Source organism: Pelophylax lessonae (genome assembly GCF_965119305.1).
Source record: "Pelophylax lessonae genome assembly, chromosome: 4".
NCBI classification, from domain to species: Eukaryota; Metazoa; Chordata; class Amphibia; order Anura; family Ranidae; genus Pelophylax; species Pelophylax lessonae.
Window position 1 is genome coordinate 155,425,365 of NC_138771.1, and position 18,647 is coordinate 155,444,011.

The following is an 18,647-nucleotide window of genomic DNA, read 5'->3' on the forward strand; positions in this document are numbered from 1 at the left end:
CCCTTTGATCACCCCCCAGTGTTAACCCCTTCTCTGCCAGTGTCATTTATACAGTAACAGTGCATATTATTTAGCACTTATTACTGTATTGTCACTGGTCCCCAAAAAGTGTCAAAAATGTATGTTAGGGGTCCGATCTGTCCGCCGCAATGTTGCAGTCTGGCTACAAATCGCTGATCAACGCCATTACGAATAAAAACAAAAAAATATATAAAAAGTCCAAAAAACTATCCTGTAGTTTGTAAACGCTATAACTTTTGGGCAAACCAATTAAAATACCCTTTAGGATTTTTTTTTAACCAAAAATATGTAGCAGAATACAAATTGGTCTAAACTGATAAAAAATTAGATTTTTTACATTTTTTTTACTGGGAATGTTTTATATGGCAGAAAGTAAAAAATAGTGTTTTTTTTTTCAAAATGTTCGCTCTTTTTTTGTATATAGCGCAAAAGTGATCAAATACCACCAAAAGAAAGCTCTATTTGTGGTGAAAAAAGGACATCAATTGTATTTGTGTACAGCGTTGCACGACGGGGCAATTTTTCGTTAAGGTAGTGCCGAATCACAAAAAATGGCCTGGTCATTAAGAGGGTAAAACCTTCCGGAGCTGAAGTGGTTAATACACCCAGAAGTAGGCTATACGGGCATTTTAATTAGGAGTCAGACAGTAAGCTATATGAAGGGTGGAAGGGAGATAATAATCTATTATATTAAAGTAGTACTAAAAGCAGAGACTTTTTTTTTCCATGGATATAATCATTTTAAATATAATGCGCACTACTGGTAAAAGTTTGCTTTAAATGTAATTGTAATGCATTTTTTTACCTCCAGTCTATCAGCCTCCACCTTCTCTGAGAGATGCTGATCTTCCCTGCACAGAGCCTTTAAAGTGATTTTTTTTTTTAACAAACATATTATGCTTACCTGCTCTGTGTAATGGTTTTGTACAGAGCAGCGCCAATTCTCCTCTTCTGGGGTCCCCCCATCGACGCTTCTGGCTCCTACTGCCTTCAGAGTTCCCCAATAGCAAGCAGCAAAGTACATTGAGTGCCCCTATAGCAGTGGTTCTCAACTCCCATCCTCGGGACCCACTAACAGGCCAGATTTTAAGTATTACCTTGGGGAGATGCAGACTAGAATACTGCAGTCACTGAGCAGCAAATGAGATCACCTGTGATGAAATTTAGTTATCTTGCAAAAAGATAAAGATAAAGATAAAGAAAAACTTTTGCCCTTAGAACCACTCACTTCCTGCCCAGGACTACATGTCCCATGAGGCATTACTCCTCACACATTCACAAGTTTTCAGGCACTTACTGACATGTATGGACGGTGTACTGAGCCATATGTGTGCTGCACGGTTTTCTGACATGTATGGATGGTGTACTGAGCTGTATGTGTGTTGCACTGTGTCTTCTTACATGTATAGATGGTGTACTGAGCTGTATGTGTGCTGCACTGTGTCTTCTGACATGTATGGATGGTGTACTGAGCTGTATGTGTGCTGCACTGTGTCTTCTGACATGTATGGACGGTGTACTGAGCTGTATGTGTGCTGCACTGTGTCTTCTGACATGTATGGACGGTGTACTGAGCTGTATGTGTGCTGCACTGTGTCTTCTGACATGTATAGATGGTGTACTGAGCTGTATGTGTGCTGCACTATGTTTTCTGACATGTATGGACGCTGTACTGAGCTGTATGTGTGCTGCACTATGTCATCTGACATGTATGGATGGAGTACTGAGCTGTATGTGTGCTGCACTGTGTCATCTGACATGTATGGATGGAGTACTGAGCTGTATGTGTGCTGCACGGTGTCTTCTTACATGTATGGACGGTGTACTGAGCCGTTTGTGTGCTGCACTGTGTCTTCTGACATGTATGGACGGTGTACTGAGCTGTATGTGTGCTGCACTGTGTCTTCTGACATGTATGGACGGTGTACTGAGCTGTATGTGTGCTGCACGGTGTCTTCTGACATGTATGGACGGTGTACTGAGCTGTATGTGTGCTGCACTGTGTCTTCTGACATGTATGGACGGTGTGCTGCACTGTTTCTGATATGTAAACAAATAATGCATTCTGTATGCAGGCCAACAAATTGGCTGACCAACGAATCGATTATGTAAATAGTTCACAACTATTTTCATAATCGATTACTTCTACAGGTATCCTTTCTGAAACTTTCAGCAAGCTTTTGCAAAACGTTCAGCAAGTTTCTCTAAGCCTTTAAAGCTCCCTTCAGCAGCTGTTTGGAAATGTTATAAACCAGGGGTAGTCAACCTTTTGAAAATCACAGGCCACTTAAGCGTTTGGGTATACGGTCAAGGACTACAATGAAATGAAATGGTTCACTATGTCAAATTTTGTATTTTGAATAGCATAATGAAGATTTTAAACAACAATCAAGATCATCATTTTATGTGGGGCCAATCCCAGTTGGATGTTTACTCACGGTTTAATCACAGTCACAAAAATATATTTTTTGATGCATGATAAACATTGTCCTAGGTCTGCTCTTAACATTGCCTGTAGAAGAAGAGAATCCTTTGTGTGTTTGAGGTTGTTATTGTTCGCAAACAATCATTTACATTTTGGTCTCTTTTGGATCTGCATTTATTTCAGAGATTTGATCTTGTATGTGTTCCTGGATCAAAAGAAAACAGCACAGATTGAACATATTGGTGTTTTTTTCTTACATTGCACCTAGTAGATATCGCAATAAAGTGATTTATTTATTGGATGTTTTGTAGCAGTAGAGTACAAGTTTTATTTGTACTACAGGGATCTCTATCTCTGCAATTGTATACTCTTCTATCACTAATCTAGTAAATTAAAAAAAAAGAAGCAGCTCAGGATTTCTGACTTCACTTGCTTGTTATAAGTCAATAGCACAGAAAGAATGAACCTGCAAACCAAGCTACTAGCATTTTTACAAGGAGTTTGACACTTCAATTACCTATAAATTTGCTTTGGTTAATAAAATGTTGTTGTCTTAATGAGATGATAGATTGTGCAAATTCTGTGTCTTTTGGATAGAATAATAGTATTCTTAAAAGCACCCATGAAGTGGAATATACTTCTCTAATCCAGCTGTCCTAGCTGACAAACTCAGATCCGGTTTCAGTTTAACTACCTTTATTGCTTTCATATGCAGATTTTATTGGTCAGATGTATAGGGTTCCTAAACCTGCCACCTTCCACCTCCTTCACTTTTGGCCCATTATAATAATGGACAGACTGACTGGTCAGTATAGAGGCGTAGGAGGCAAGCGGGGTGAGCTTAGGCTCCTAATTGACTAAAAGTAGCTAAGGCTGCTTTCACAGTGATCCGTTTTTCTTTTGCTTTTTAAAAAAAACTGAAGAAAAAACGCAAGGCCCTGAAAGCCTATGGAACTTTTCACACTGATCAGTTGCGGGTTCGCTGCTTTTTGTAAAATCCTGCTTGCTGCATGTTTGGTGAAGTAAAAAAAAAAAAAAAAAAAAAAGCACACCAAAAACACACCTTCCCAATGCAGTGAATGGAAACGGCATTAAAAAAAACAGCATTTGCAGATTTTGAGTTATGACTTTTTTTTCACAGGTGCAAAACGCACCGGAAACACGGTAAAAAACACTGCAAAATGATGTGAGACGGAGACTTCCCGATGTCCTCTTGGTGGGACAGACAATTGACTGACTTTTTCCATAAGTTAAGGTCACCTCTGCAAACTGTGGACTCGTTGTCTATTTTTGAAACCTGGTGTGCACGGCCTCCAGAGTCTAGGCATTTGCTGTCCCATATGTACAAGTTGGTACTTGGAACACTCTCAAACACAGTGCCGTATTACATAAAAGAATGGGAAAGGGAATTGGGGATGGAATTTGAGCCACGACAGACAGTAAAGATTATGCAATTAGCCCACATGTCGTCCATTAGTACCCGAATCCAGGAATCCTCATATAAATTCCTTACTAGGTGGTACAGATCTCGTTCCCGCCTTGTTAGGATGTTCCCGGGAGCAGACCGCAGCTGCTGGAGGGGTTGTGGTCAGCGAGGTACGTTCCTACACATTTGGTGGGAATGCCTAATGATTAAGGCCTTTTGGAATTCGGTTTCCCCCTGGATTCAGAAAATGTCTATACGATCAATTAAGCATACCCCGCTCCAATACCTCTTTCATGATGTTAAGATCTCGATTAAATGGTACAGGCATAGTGTCACAGCATACCTATTAAATGCTGCCAAATGCTTGATCCCAAGACACTGGAAACAGGCCGCGTGCCCTACTGTGGCTGAGTGGAAGGAGGTGAAATACATCATGGGAGCGGAGCGTTGGGTTTACACGGTCAGGGGGCAATTGGATTGATTTCAGGACATCTGGTCGGGATGGATGTATTATTCAGATGGGATCCCTGATGTTTATTCATGCCGACCTTCATGGGGGGAGGTTTCTCTTTTGGTCTTGCCACGCTGGCCTTGATAACTATTAATATGACCATTGGTACATATTAGACATGATGATGACACTCTTGACTACATTGAGAACGTTTGACTTTGTCCACTTACTTGTTTTTACACTGCTTTGGCGCTGTGGCTCTCGGACTTCTCTCCCACCTCGGATTCTCTTCTCTAATTTTGTGTTTTCTTCCTTTTCTTTACATGTCCTTTTCTCTTCTTTTCTGTTTTTATGTACTTACCACTGCATGATGGCACTTGCCCAACATCTTTTAATAGTGTTTATTCTACTGTACCCTTGGACTGGTCTAAAGGCGTGTCTCTGGAAAGACCAGTCCGATATACAGGTTCTATTAGAATGAGGGTAAACCTCTGTTTGGTCTATGGGCAAAACCTAGTCGATGTGCATTCTTCCCTGTTGTTTTAAAGATTTAACCAATGTCTGGTCTTCTGGTACATGTCCTTTCTTCGTATACCAATTTTTACTGTGTTCTGTATAACATTTTTGTATACCTAAATATAGATTATAAAAAAAAAAAAAAAACATGGCAAAAACACACATTCATTTACTGCATGACTGTGTGTGGGTTTTTGTTTTGTGGGTTTTTTGTTTTTAATTTTTTTGACAATACAGAGTAGAGAATCCCAAGCATGGGGAATGGATATTTAGAGACATACACATATACAAGGGAGTACATTGAAGCATTTGTTATGGTTTCATACAGTGTCAAATAATTGTACTGACCAGAGCTTCACAGAGCATTTGAAGAAATGTAGGTACTAAAAGAGAGTTGGTCGGATTGCGGCATATACTAGTCTGTTATTTTGAGCTTCCTTTAACAGACAAAGCTGTAATTTGTAGCAGTTAGAGGGTTGAGAGAAACTATTGTATGACGACAGTGGTGCTTACAATTGTCAGCTTTTATTATGTTATGTTGTTAACCTTTATCCCGGTTTACTGTAACTGCTTTATAAAGTGTTAGCTGTGGTTCAGCTCCAATTTATTAATCAAATCCATCTAAATCTGCTGGTCTAACACTACCCTTTTACTCAGACTGAAAATGTGCCTGTCTAAAGGTGCCTGCTTTACTACGTCTTCCAGAGTGCAGACACCCTAAGACCACATGTTTATAGCCCATAGTTTCACATGGGCTTTACCTTGTATAAGAGCAGTGTGAACACATTTGCAGAGCTTTCAGCAAGCTTTGTTGATGCTTTAAAAGCAACCTTCAACACCAATTTGTAAATGTTATAAACAGATCCTAATGGGTGTGCTGATTGTTACGCTAAACAAGCTGCTGGCAGGCTTCGGCACTACTTGAAGCTTGTTGAAAGCCTGTTAAAGCCTGCTAGCAGCTAGTAAAAAGTGACAATTGGCATTCCCATTTAGATCTGTATATAACAGGTGGCCTGGGACCTCAAACCTATGGCAGCCTACACAGTCGCCTTTGGGTGCATGCCGCTCTACTGAATGATTGGCAGTCTTTCATAATCCCAGCCGCTGTCATACACAAGCCGCTGTTAGGGGCCGGGAGCGCTTCTCTTTCTTTCCTAACACACAGGGAAAGCCTTTAGCTGAGTGGATTACATCTAGTGGCATCCATACAGGGGTTCTGAAGGTGAATTCTCACAGTTGTGTCATGAGCTTTGTGTCATTCCGGGAGCATGTGAATGCATTATGTGTCATTTTATCTTTGCTTAACCACTTCTGGAGCGGAAGGATTTGCCCCCTTAATGACCAGGCAATATTTTGCGATTCGGCACTGCGTTACCTTAACAGACAATTATGCGGTTGTGCGACGCTGTACCTAAATAAAATTGATGTCCTTTTTGCCCACAAATATAGCTTTTTGTTGGTATTTGATCACCTGTGCGATTTTTATTTTTTGCGCTATAAACAAAGAGTGACAATTCTGAGAAAGAAAAAAAAATTTGCGTCAACTACAGGAAAGATTTATGTCATTTTTATTGTTTTTCTTTTACTAGTATTGGCGGCGTTTTGCGTTATTTTTCGGGACCGCGACATTGCGGCGGACAGATCGGACCCCTGACTGACATTTTTGACACTTTTGGGGGGACCAGTGACATTACTACAGTAATCAGTGCTAAAAATATGCACTGTTACTGTAATATTGACACTGGCAGGGAAGGGGTTAACACTGTGGGTAATCAAGGGGTTAAATGTGTACCTAGGGGCGTGGCTTGTGAAATGATCACAGAGACCTGTGTTCCTATATAGAAGGATCACAGGAGCTCTGTGATCATTCCAGAGAGAAGAACGGTCAGCTGTGTTTACAACAGCTGACTGTTCTTCTCTCTCTCAATCAGAGCCCCCTGCCCCATGTATCGTGTTTCCCACTGACTGCACGCGCTCGCCCCCTAGCTGCAGGCGCGCAACTGACGTATACCTACGGCGGTTAGCGCAGGAGCGGCGGGCAGTCAATAAGCGGTTAATAAAGAAGTTTATTGCACTACTAGAACATGCGTTTCCCTTGTCTGTTTTTTTGTTTGGGCTGGCCACAGTTCTTGCTTTGGCAATTCAAGGGATAGCTGCAAAGACCCTGATATAGTGAAGGCTGCAACACTGATTTGGAGATTTTTTTTTAGCTGGTCACACCTGACCACAAGAGTGGGATTAATGGTGATCTAGTTAATAAAAAATTAGATACTTTTCAAACGGATTCTTGCTTTTCTCAAATTTATATATTCTGTGAAGGCTGGACTAATTGATATTATCAAGTGTTAACAGATTTTAGACATGTGGGGGGTATAATTATTAAAGTGTCTGAGACAATTTCTATCTAAACTGGTCTCGTTGCCCATATTAACCAATCAACTTTTATCCTTTCACACAGCTTAGAAAATGAACATTCTAGTCCAAACGTGCTTGTGCTATCCCATCGGTAAGCGGTCAAAGCCAACAGTCAGTAATAGGCGTCAGAAGCATTCCCCACTTCGGAAGATGAAGGTATGCAAGGGTTGCGTATACAGTGCCTCCGGAAAGTATTCACAGCGCTTCCCTTTTTCCACATTTTTTTATGTCACAGCCTTATTCCAAAATTGATTAAATTCTTTTTTTTTTCCCCTTGCAATTCTACAAACAATACCCTATATAATGACAACCAGAAAGAAGTTTGTTTGAAATCTTTGCAAATGTATTAAAAATGTAAAAAAAAAATCACATGTACATAAGTATTCACAACCTTTACTATGACACTCAAAAATGAGCTCAGGTGCATCCTGTTTCCACTGATCATCCTTGAGATGTTTCTACAACTTGATTGAGTCCATATGTGGTAAATTCAGTTGATTGGACAGGATATGGAAAGGCATACACCTGTCTATATAATGACCTCCGAGACAGGGCATTGAGGCACAGATCTGGGGAAGGGTACAGAAAAACTTCTGCAGGTCCCAATGAGCACAGTGGCCTCCATCATTCATAAATGGAAGAAGTCTGGAACCACCAGGACTCTTCGAAGTGCGGGCTGCCCGGCCAAACTGAGCTATCAGGGGGGGAAGGGGCTTAGTCAGGGGCCTTAGTCAGGGAGGTGACCAAGAACCTTATGATCACACTGACCGAGCTCCACCATTTCTCTGTGGAGAAAGGAGAACCTTCCAGAAGAACCACCATCTCTGCAGCACTCCACCAAACATGGCCTGTATGTTAGAGTGACAAAATGGAAGCCACTCTTCAGTCAAAGGCAAATGACAGCCCGCCTGGAGTTTGTCAAAAGGCACCTGAAGGGCTCTCAGACCATGAGAAACAAAATTCTCTGGTCTGATGAAACAAAGATTGAACTCTTTGGCCTGAATGGCAAGCATCATGTCTGGAGGAAACAAGGCACCGCTCATCACCTGGCCAATACCATCCCTACAGTGAAGCATGGTGGTGGCAGCATCATGCTGTGGGGATGTTTTTTAGCGACAGGAACTGGGAGACTAGACAGGATCGAGGGAAAGATAATTGCAGCAATGTACAGAGACATCCTTGATGGAACCTGCTCCAGAGTGCTCTGGACCTAAGCCTGGGGCGAAGGTTCATCTTCCAATAGGACAATGACCCTAAGCACACAGCCAAGATAACAAAAGAGTGGCTAGGGGACAACTCTGTGAATGTCCATGTGTGGCCCAGTCAGAGCCCAGACTTGAACACGTTTGAACATCTCTGGAGAGATTTGAAAATGGCTGTGCACCGACCCTCACCATCCAACCTGATGGAGCTTGAGAGGTCCTGCAAAGATGATAGGGAGAAACTGTCCAAAAATAGGTGTGCCAAGCTTGTAACATCACACTCAAAGACTTGAGGCTGTAAAAAGGGTGACAAAGGTGCTTCAACAAAGTATTGAGCAAAGACTGTGAATACTTATGTACATGGCATTTTACTTTTTTTTTAAATTTTTAATAAGCTTGCAAAGATTTTAAACAAACTTCTTTCACATTGTCATTATGGGGTATTGTTTGTATAATGTTGAATAAAAAAATAAATGTAATCCATTTTGAAATGTAACATAAGAAAATGTGGAAAAAGTGATGAGCAGTGAATACTTTCCGGATGCACTGTATGTGCTGCTGTGGTGCGGGGAATGTATCCATCACTTATGATTGGCTGAAGGCTATCCTGGTGGGATAACTAAGGCATGTTTGGACTCCTGTCCAAACACACCTGAGCTCATCCCTGATTGGTGGTGTGGAAATTTTATTGATATTTGTGTGGACATTTTTCAGGAGGTGTTTTATTTAAATTGCCAGTGTGTCTCCCATTGCCAGTATGTCTCCCAGTGTCAGTTTACCGGTAATCGCTATGCACAGCGAATATGGCTTTAACTGGCATTGAGGAAAGACCTGTAGTTGTGGAAAGCTTTCATTAAATAAAGGTTGCATACCCCTCGCCTGATCTCTCAAACAGCGGGCGCATGACTGAAACACTGCTGCTATTTCCTTTTGCAGATATAGTCTAATTTACTGGAACAATAGCATAATCACTATCAAATATGTTTTTTATGAACTATATTATATAGGATTCACTCTAACCGGTTATGATGGGAATGCATGCGTATGTACTGGCTTGGCCGTGTTCCATTGTATAGTGTTTGGCAGCCATTTTAGCAATAGTGCATTGTTTCGCTGTCACTTGACAGTTGGGGACTCTTGCACATGATCAGGTTTGTGCATAAGCATATACTCCTCCCAGTTTGTTCTCTGACTATAAAATAAACAAGAGTGCTGCCTTGGGCAGGACTGCTTCTATGGATATCGATCGTGACACAGCTCCTTGCCTGTTTCTCTCTTTGTCGCTAAGTGCGCTAGGATAACTTTATCTAAAAGAGCTGTACATTGTACTTTTCAGTACAAGGGATTAATGGTGCTTGGTGCATATTAATATCCTCAAGGGCGCTTTTCAGCACAGCGAAGTTTTCAGCGCACTGAGCTAATATCTATGCTCTAAACTCCATTTCCACCACATTGGCTGACCTCCATTAAGGAGAAATCTGGTCTCAGACACTTATAAATTCTTTTTAGTGTTTAGAAATGGTAGAACTTCCATCAGAAAATAGTGTAAACAATGGATTGCACACCTGATTTATTTATTATACAAACATTTATGTTCTTTGAATTTGATCTGCCACAAAATTTGGATTTAGTTACTAAAATCTCAAAAACCATGAGGAATAAAAAGAACACCGAATTCTTATGTTATATGAAATTGAAAATCTAGACATCCCAAGAAAGATTACAAAAGCATTTTCAACTCCAGAAAAAATACTCAAACAGTATTTGTAAAATTTCTAATAAGTATGTCACTATCAGGAATGTTTTTTGTGAGTGATACCTTGTATTAGGCTGACCTGTAACATTTTAGAGCGTAGTTATAAAGTTTTCACTGGTCACACAACTGGGAGCTATTCACCACACATTTGTGACCTACTGTTTACCTGTATGCAAATACGTAGACACAGAAATCCTACAGTTGATGTTCTGATAGTACAGCACATTGTACAGATAGCTTCCAGCAGAGTCTGCTGCTACATAGTGCACACACATCAGTTTAATGTCAGCTGATTGTTTGGTGGTTGGACATGAAAATGGAAAGCTCCAAATAATGGTCACACTCGTGTCTTCAAGAGGAAGCACTTGCCTGCCACTGTCTGAATATTCGAAAAACTTTGCGAGATTTCTCTGGCACATTCTGTAATAAAAATAGGTAGTATTAGCAAGATAAGCGAGTCTAAAAAAATAGCAATACTAATAACCTGAACCTATTAACCCTACAGAAGCAAAGCAACAGTCCTTTAATTGTCTGCCCCAGCTCTGCTTATATTAACCTTTTTTGCTGGTTGAAGCAAAGAGAAAATAATATGTAAGCTCCAAGTCACAGCCTACAGAGGGTTAAAATAGAACTATAGACAAAACTATTTTTTTTTTCATTTTGGATAGCGTAAGGGAGGTTATAACCTGTTTTTTTTTTTTAACCATTTGTGTCCCATTGTGGAGATTTCCCTTCACTCTCTGTCCCATATCCAAACAGAAGTGAGAGGAAATCCCTTCGGGACCCCCAGGTCACCAGAACTAGGGTCCTCTTTGGAAGATTTCTTCTCTATTACTTTTATGGGGACAACCCAAAATTTGGGATTTTATTTTACTTTCACTTTCAATAATAATGGTAAACGGGTCAAAAAGAGAAGGTGAATCTCCTTAACAGGGGCATAGACAGCAATAAACTGACAGATGTTCTAATCCCTCTCCACTGTATACCAGTGTTAATTTTGTCGACTAAAACCGACTAAAACGTTTTTGTCGACTAAATGAACACAATTTTAGTCGACTAAAATACGACTAAAACGAAAACAATTCAGATGACTAAAATACGACTAAAACTAAAATGGCATTTTAGTCAGTCAAAAGACTATAACTAAAACTAAATCGAAATTTGCTGCCAAAATTAACACTCAAAGCTTAATACCATAAATAAGAACATATTAGATTTTTCACTCCAGAACCAGCAGTAGTATATAATTTAATAATAAGTTTGGAAATTGTAGAGAAATGCTTAAATAATGCATTACAAATTACAATTGAACTACACCCATTCGATTATAGATGACTAAAATGAGTTATAGTCCTCTAAAATGTAGGACGTTTTAGTCGACTAAAATGTACTGAAGTTTTAGTCACCTAAATACGACTAAAACTAATACACGTGCAGAAGACTAAAATGGGACTAAAACTAAAATGCCATTTTAGTCCTAAGACTAAGACTAAAACTAAATTGAAATTTGCTGCCAAAATTAACACTGCTGTATACAAAACAAAAAAAAGTTTTGCCTTTGCTTCTACTTTAAGGCATCTTTCTTCACCCACAGGTCACAACACATGGGTCTGGAGAGTGGCTGTTTGGGCGCCCTGCACTTTATCATGGGAGGAGGGTCACATGTTCTCCATACCTGGAAAGTACAAGGTATGTAATCTCCCTCAGACAGGTAAACAGATTGGTAGGGGAGCCAAAAGAAAATGAATGTTAGAAGCAGGTGGGCAGACAACTAAGTTAACAGGTTGCTTCTTACTGCATGGGTAAAGCACAGGTTTGTTTTAGGAAGTAAAATCTAAGAGGGACTCCAGCCAGAACAGTTTCCCTTTGCACTGGAGAGAGAGTATAAAAGCCTATGTCAAGTTTTGTCTGACACTTTTTGTGGGAATTTTCCTAGGTTCATTATGCAAAACAGCAAATGAGGGAACTCCGTTCATTGGGGACAAATAGATCCTATAATTTTAGCAAAGTAGGTTTAAGTTAAAATCTCTGTTGCATTTTCTAATTTTTTTTTCTTAGTATCCTTGCAGGTGACATTAACATCTCTCCATTATTGTGGTCAACAAAATAGAAAGCAAAAGTAAATTTCACAATCTAGCATTCAGAAAATAATAAAACAGAAGGAGGTTTCCGACACTATCCAAAATCAAAAATCATTTTGGCTTGAGTTGTACAGCCTTCTCTATGTTTGTTCTCATGCCTCTGACTTCTGTGCCCACCTCTCTACACCCTTCTTCCTGTTATTCCCCTCAATAGCCACCAGAACCCTCCTGCGCAGTTTGGCGGTTAAAGTCCCAGACGCCTCCCTTCATCGCACATTCCATCAAGCGGTTACCTGACACCCTACCCTCTCGTTCTAATATGGCCTTGTTTTTTAATCGCTGGGCCCCCACCTCATCGGGATTACTGCCCACTGCATGACGCCATCCCCTCCCTTTTTCCGATGGGACCTTAGTTTTACATCTTTGTGGCTTATATATGGTACTTACAAAATAAATGTGAATGTGCTTTTCCTTACACAAATAGTAACTGCTCCTGATATGCTGCGCTGACCATCTCTAACGAGGATGCTTTTCTTTGCAAGTGTTTGGTTTAACTTTCATATTGTATGCTTTGGCCCCCCTTTCCTTCCCCATATCCTATGTACCTGTTATACCCAGTGGTGTATTTAGGTTTTGTGCTGCCCTAGGCCTGACTAAACTTGTGCACCCCCCAATTGAAATATGACCCACCCCTTCCTGTAAAGACCACACTCCTTCCTGTTTATGACCCGCCCTGTCATTTGTAAACCACAAACCACAGTCTATTAGAGCCCATCAGTGCCGCCTTATCAGTGCCCATCAGTGCAGCCTCATCAGTGCAGAATATCAGTACAGCCTCATCAGTGGCCACCAGTACAGCCTATCATTGCATCATATCAGTGCCGCCTCATCAGTGGCCATCAATGCAGCCTATTAGTGCCCATCAGGGCACCATATCAATTCAGCCCCATCAGTGAAGCTTATTAGTGCCGCCTCGTGCCCATCAGTGCAGCCTCATCAATGCAGCCTCATTAGTGCCCATCAGTGCAGTTTATCAGTACCCACCATTGGCAACTCATTAGTGATCATCAGAGCATCATATTAGTGCCCATCAGTGCAGCATATTAGCGACCATCAGTGCAGCATATCAGTGCTGCCATATCAGTGCAGCCCCATCAGTTCTTTTAAGATATTTTAACTTGTGTTTGCTGCCACTGATTGTAGTCCTAGGATTATGTAACTTATTTGTATAACAAATAGAAAGTCCATAGTCCTTATACAAATAAGTGAAATAATCAGTGGCAGCAAACACAAGTCCAATTTTTTTGCTGCCCCCCCTACAAAGTGCTGCCCTAGGCCTGGGCCTTGTTGGCCTAGGCCAAGATACAGCACTGGTTATACCTCAATAAAACATGTTGTGGAGAAAAAACATTTTAGCCTACAGAATTAGAAAGAATTCAAGGGATGAATTTCACCATATTAAACACTTCAAGAATGGTCCAGCAGCATTTTAATAAAGGTACAGAAAAAGAAATTTCTCCAACAAGTTACACATGCATTTCCTCTGTTTGACAGTGGCTTATAAAGGATTAGCTCTTTGTCTGCAAGGCTATGCAATACTGTTGCTGGTTCTGCTTGGTAAGACATGCATGCTTTTGGTAAAAGTTTGTGATTTACTTAGGGCTCACCACACACAATCACAATCTGAACATACAATCGCTGTCAATTCAACCTTAGATTTATCAAAACTGCATATTATTTAGACCTACCCAAACAATTAAATCAGTATCCAATCTGACAGGACCTTGCACCACATACTTGTTGCAACATCTAAAAGGAGATTGTGCAGATTGTAATGTGTGGTGAGCTTTATGTATGTTGTCTTCAGCTTTTTTTTTTTTATTTGAGAGATCTACGGTTTTAAATTTAAGTCCACTCATTCCAACCTTTCATTCTGCTGTAGCTTGAAAAAAAATACTCAGTGCCCATTTTGACAGCATTTTGCTATTTAGGTAAAACAAATTATTTCAAAAATGCGAACCGCATTTTCAAACAACATGCATTCTGGTGTTGCAAGAGCCCCTATTGAGCACTGCTTTTCACCTATATTGTACTAAAATTTGGTAAGGGAACGTGTGTAAAATTGCACAGATCTCACAAACATCCTCTGACTTAAATTTTTTCTAAGTCACAGCAACCCAAAGAGTTTTAAGAAACTGTTGTACTTGTCAAATGCTGCTTTCACATTCTGCAACATCACAGAATGTTTGACATTAAGGTCCGGTTCACACTTATGCGATGCGGGAAGGCTGCGAATCCGCAGCCTGTTCCCGCATCGCACACACACCCCCGGCAGTTCACACTGCCATATGCGATACGCTGGGGGTGTCAATGTAATCTTAACGACACCCCCAGTTTGATCGCATATCGCAGTGCGATCTTGCAGTTCGCACAGGATCGGATCGCTGTGAACCGCTGTGCGATCCGATCCTGATGCGGCTGCAAAAAAGGGTCCTGTGCGTGTTTGCTGCGGGTGCGGTGCGAATTTAGCCAAAGTGTATGGCTAAACTCGCACCGCACAGCCGATCGACATTACATGCGAACCCCGCACTCGCATAAGTGTGAATCGGGGCTAAAACAAAAGTGACAGAAAATTTAAATGCTCTCCCATATAAAATTAACTTTAGGGCATGTCAGGGAAGTGGTGTGAAGATGACGACTGTTGGAATGATTTGTTGTCATTTCCAACCACAGAGACAAGGGCCTCTGAGAAGTGTATATGGTCTATATAGACGTGCTATTCCTTAGATTGTGGGCTACCAATTTAGAGCCACCAATGGCTCGGGTAAAAAAAAAAAAAAAGGGGTTTTTGACTTACCGTAAAATCCATTTCTCTGATGTTCATTGATGGACACAGCTCCTGATTCTTCTTAACCATTGGGGTGTCCCAAAACAGTGGTAAACATGAGGGGTGGGAAAACATCAGAAAAAAATTCCAAAGGCTAACCATAGCCAACCAGGTAACATAGAGCTCAACCATAAACAACTGGAGCTCACCTGAAAAACAATACACCCTCTAAGAGGACCAAAGGACCATCCGCAGATGCCAATACAACCACTTTACAAGAAACTTTGTAAAAGTGTGCACCGATGACCAGGTTGAACCCCAAGAGACTCACACCACACAATGTACGTCTTCCACGTACAATGGTAGATCTTTATAGAGGCAGATTTCCAAGATTTTAACAACGTAAGAATCACTGAATCAAACAAACCTCCATCTTTCAGGCGCCAAGCCGTTAAAGCCAGCGACCGTGAAGCAGGATGGAAGATTGGTCCTTGGGACAGCAGACCCTCCCTGAGAGGAAGCCCCCAAGGTGCCTCAGCGACCAGCCATAGCAGATCAGCATACCAAGACCGGCGAGACCAGCCTGGAGCCACTAGAATGACCGGAATTCCCTTCTGCCTGAATCCTACACAGGAGTCGTGGTAGAAGTTTGAGAGGGCTGGAACAAATCAGTCAGCCCACCTTAGAATGCTGGCTTCTTAGCGAGCCGCCAGGACACTTCTTGTGCCCCCTTGGTGATTGACATAGACCACAACCGTGGCATTGTTCGAATGAACTGGTAACGGACACCCCTGAAGACGATTGTCCAGACCCCCTGAGCACATCTGTGCTGAGGATGCCTCCCCACCTGGACAGGCTGGAATCCGTGGAGACAACCGTCCAGTACAGGAGGAGAGCGATTTTCCCTGTCAAAGTGCCAGGCAGCCAAGCCACCTTTAGGGAGTTAAGCCCCCTCTAGAGACCAGGGATCCTTGACCAATTTCACGAGAACCTCTTTATCAATGATTGTGTGTGCAACTGTGCAAACAGACCGCCTTGAGGGTGGACACCATCAGGCCCAGCATGCAAACCCCGAGGGATGACCATCTGCTGAACAACAGAAACTGAATGGTCTCCTGAAATGTCTGGAGTTTTTCCTGAGGAAGAAACACTCTGGTTGAGGTCAAGTTCAGAATCAGATAGGCCATTTTTTGTGGACAGAACCAAAGCAGACTCCTGAATGTTCAGGATCCCACCGAACTCCCTCAGAGTTCACAGAGCAATCCCCAGTAGTCCATCAGAGCAGTCGGAGACTCCGCTCACAGAAGAAGATCATCCAGGTACCCCAGTACCACGATTCCCCGCTGACTCAAACAATGCCAGAACCGATGCCAACACTCCTGTGAAGACCCAAGGTTCGTAGGTGAGATCAAAGGTCAGCGCCACAAAGTGATAATGCGCCTCATCTACAGAAAAACAGAGGAAGCGCAGGTGACCAGCATATATTCGAATGTGCAGGTAGGAGTCCTTGATGTCGAAAGAAGTGAGAGGAAATTCCCCTGATGTAGGGAAGCCACTACCATGTGATTGGACTCCATGCGGAACTTCTGTACTCGCACAAAGCAGCTTAGCGCCTTGAGGTCAGGAATTGGATGTACCTTACTTTCCTTCCTGGGAACTGTAAAGAGGTTTAAGTAAAACACCCTTGAAAATGTTCTGAAGTCGGAACCGGAACCAGCGTCCCTTGAAATAACAAGGCCCCAAAGAGACCCAGTAAGTGATCTGGGGACAAGTGCAGGTTGGAAGGGAAAAAACATTTCCAAAAGACAAGGCCGAAAATCTTGTAGCCTGGCTGAATAACTTCATGGACCCACTTGACCTGTACCAGGGAGGTCAAAGGATCCGGAAACCAACAAAGACATCTCCCCACCCCAGATATGAGTGAGGGCGCCCCTTCATGCAGAGGCAGCCTTGTCCACAGGTCTGCAAGAGCCCGCTCGTGGCTTGCCAGACCAGGTTCTCTTGGAACCTCTGGTGGAGGCCCTGACTTTTGATCCCTAATCTTAAGATCCTTAGAGAGGAAGAGGCCGCTTAGGAGCCGAGGAGAATGGCCCACGTCTACAGCCGGGCTCCTTGCCTTTGGTAGCCTGCGGAAGAAGAGTACTCTTCCCCCCGTGAGACCCTTAATGATGCCATCCAAACAAGCCCCAAACAAGCCCCTCAACAATGGCGCCCGACTCGGCCGCATGGCCTAGTAGGCCACAGACCGTGGCCTAGTAGGCCGTGGCCCAAATTTTTAAGGGCGCCAGGCTGCCAGGACACGAGCCCCAGCGGAGCTGACCACCCAGAGGCGGAGCAAGGCGCATAACCGCGGATGGTAAAAACATCCACTCCCCCAGCCCAAAAACCGCCGCAGGGAGCCCAGAGGGCATTTCTGCCCTAGTCACCAACCCTGCTCAGCCTCCCATTGCGCACCAGGAAAACCCAGCCAGCCCTGTCAGCAGCAACTCCATCCAGCCCCCCTTAAGAGCACGTGGCAAAGCCAGCTCATCACTTCACCCGGGGGAGGGCCACAGTGACTGAAATTTTAGAGGGGCTGGGGGGAAGGGAGGTGAACCCAGGGGGTCCAACCATCCCAGGGAGGGGCCCACTTCCACCCCAAAACCCTTCAGGTGTAGTGAGGGGACAGCTACTAACCACACCATTAACAGGGTGGGCACTGCTCTGGACAGGACACCGCTCCATCGTAATATGGGTGTTGTCGGGCCAGACGGAAGCACTGCAACTCAGGCGAAAGCCAGTGCGTATGCAACGTTGCGAGACGTTTAACTCGCAGGCCAGCCCCCCATCCAGTGGGGCTATGTCGACCTAGCGCGGAGCTGCCGTCTGCATGTGCTTACTGGCCGGACTGGGGGGACCCTAAGGATCTATATTATTCAGTTTGTCGCCCAGTCTGACACTTGATTGTAGTTCTCACAGCAACAAAATAATAAGAGGAAAAAAATTCCCATTTACAAAAAAAAAATGACCAGGACCAGAGATCCCAGCAAGGAACTAGATCCTTACTCCTGACTAGGCAGAAAAAAAAAACAAAAAAAAACGATATGCCTATAGCTGAGATTGGGTGTATACTAGGGATCAAACGATTATCAGCGCCACCGATATATCGGGGGGCGATATGCACTTTCCCGATATATCGGAATCGGCCCCTGAGGTTACCGATATTGCGGTAAAGTGATGTACCAGAGTGATGCCTGCAGCTAGAGACATCACCCCGGTACCGGAGCCCAAAGCCGGCGGTCGGCTGTCTTGTAATGACAACCGATGCAGCTGAGAAGCCGCTCAGCTGTCATTACAAGGAGCGGGAGGGGACGTCCCCACCCCCTCCCGCAACCTTCTGCGGGCTAGCCTGGGTCTCCCGTCCCACCGGGAGACCCGGGCATCCTACCTGCACGGCCACCAAAGACTGATCAAAGCCACATTCGGCTCTGATCGGGTCTCCATGTAAAAAAACCCGGAAGTGATGTCATGACATCTGGGTACTCAGC

At 42.9% G+C, this 18,647-nt stretch overlaps 1 protein-coding gene across 1 annotated transcript in view; it reads right to left on the reverse strand.

Moving 5' to 3' along the window:
* Positions 1-9,960: 9,960 nt before the first annotated feature.
* ZC3HC1 (zinc finger C3HC-type containing 1) overlaps positions 9,961-18,647 on the reverse strand; it is a 76,802-nt gene continuing 68,115 nt past the window's right edge. Inside the window, exon 10 of the mRNA XM_082256828.1 lies at positions 9,961-10,632. Within this exon, the coding sequence (XP_082112954.1) occupies positions 10,564-10,632 (69 nt within the window). The 3' untranslated portion in view covers positions 9,961-10,563. The remainder of the gene's footprint in view (positions 10,633-18,647) is intronic.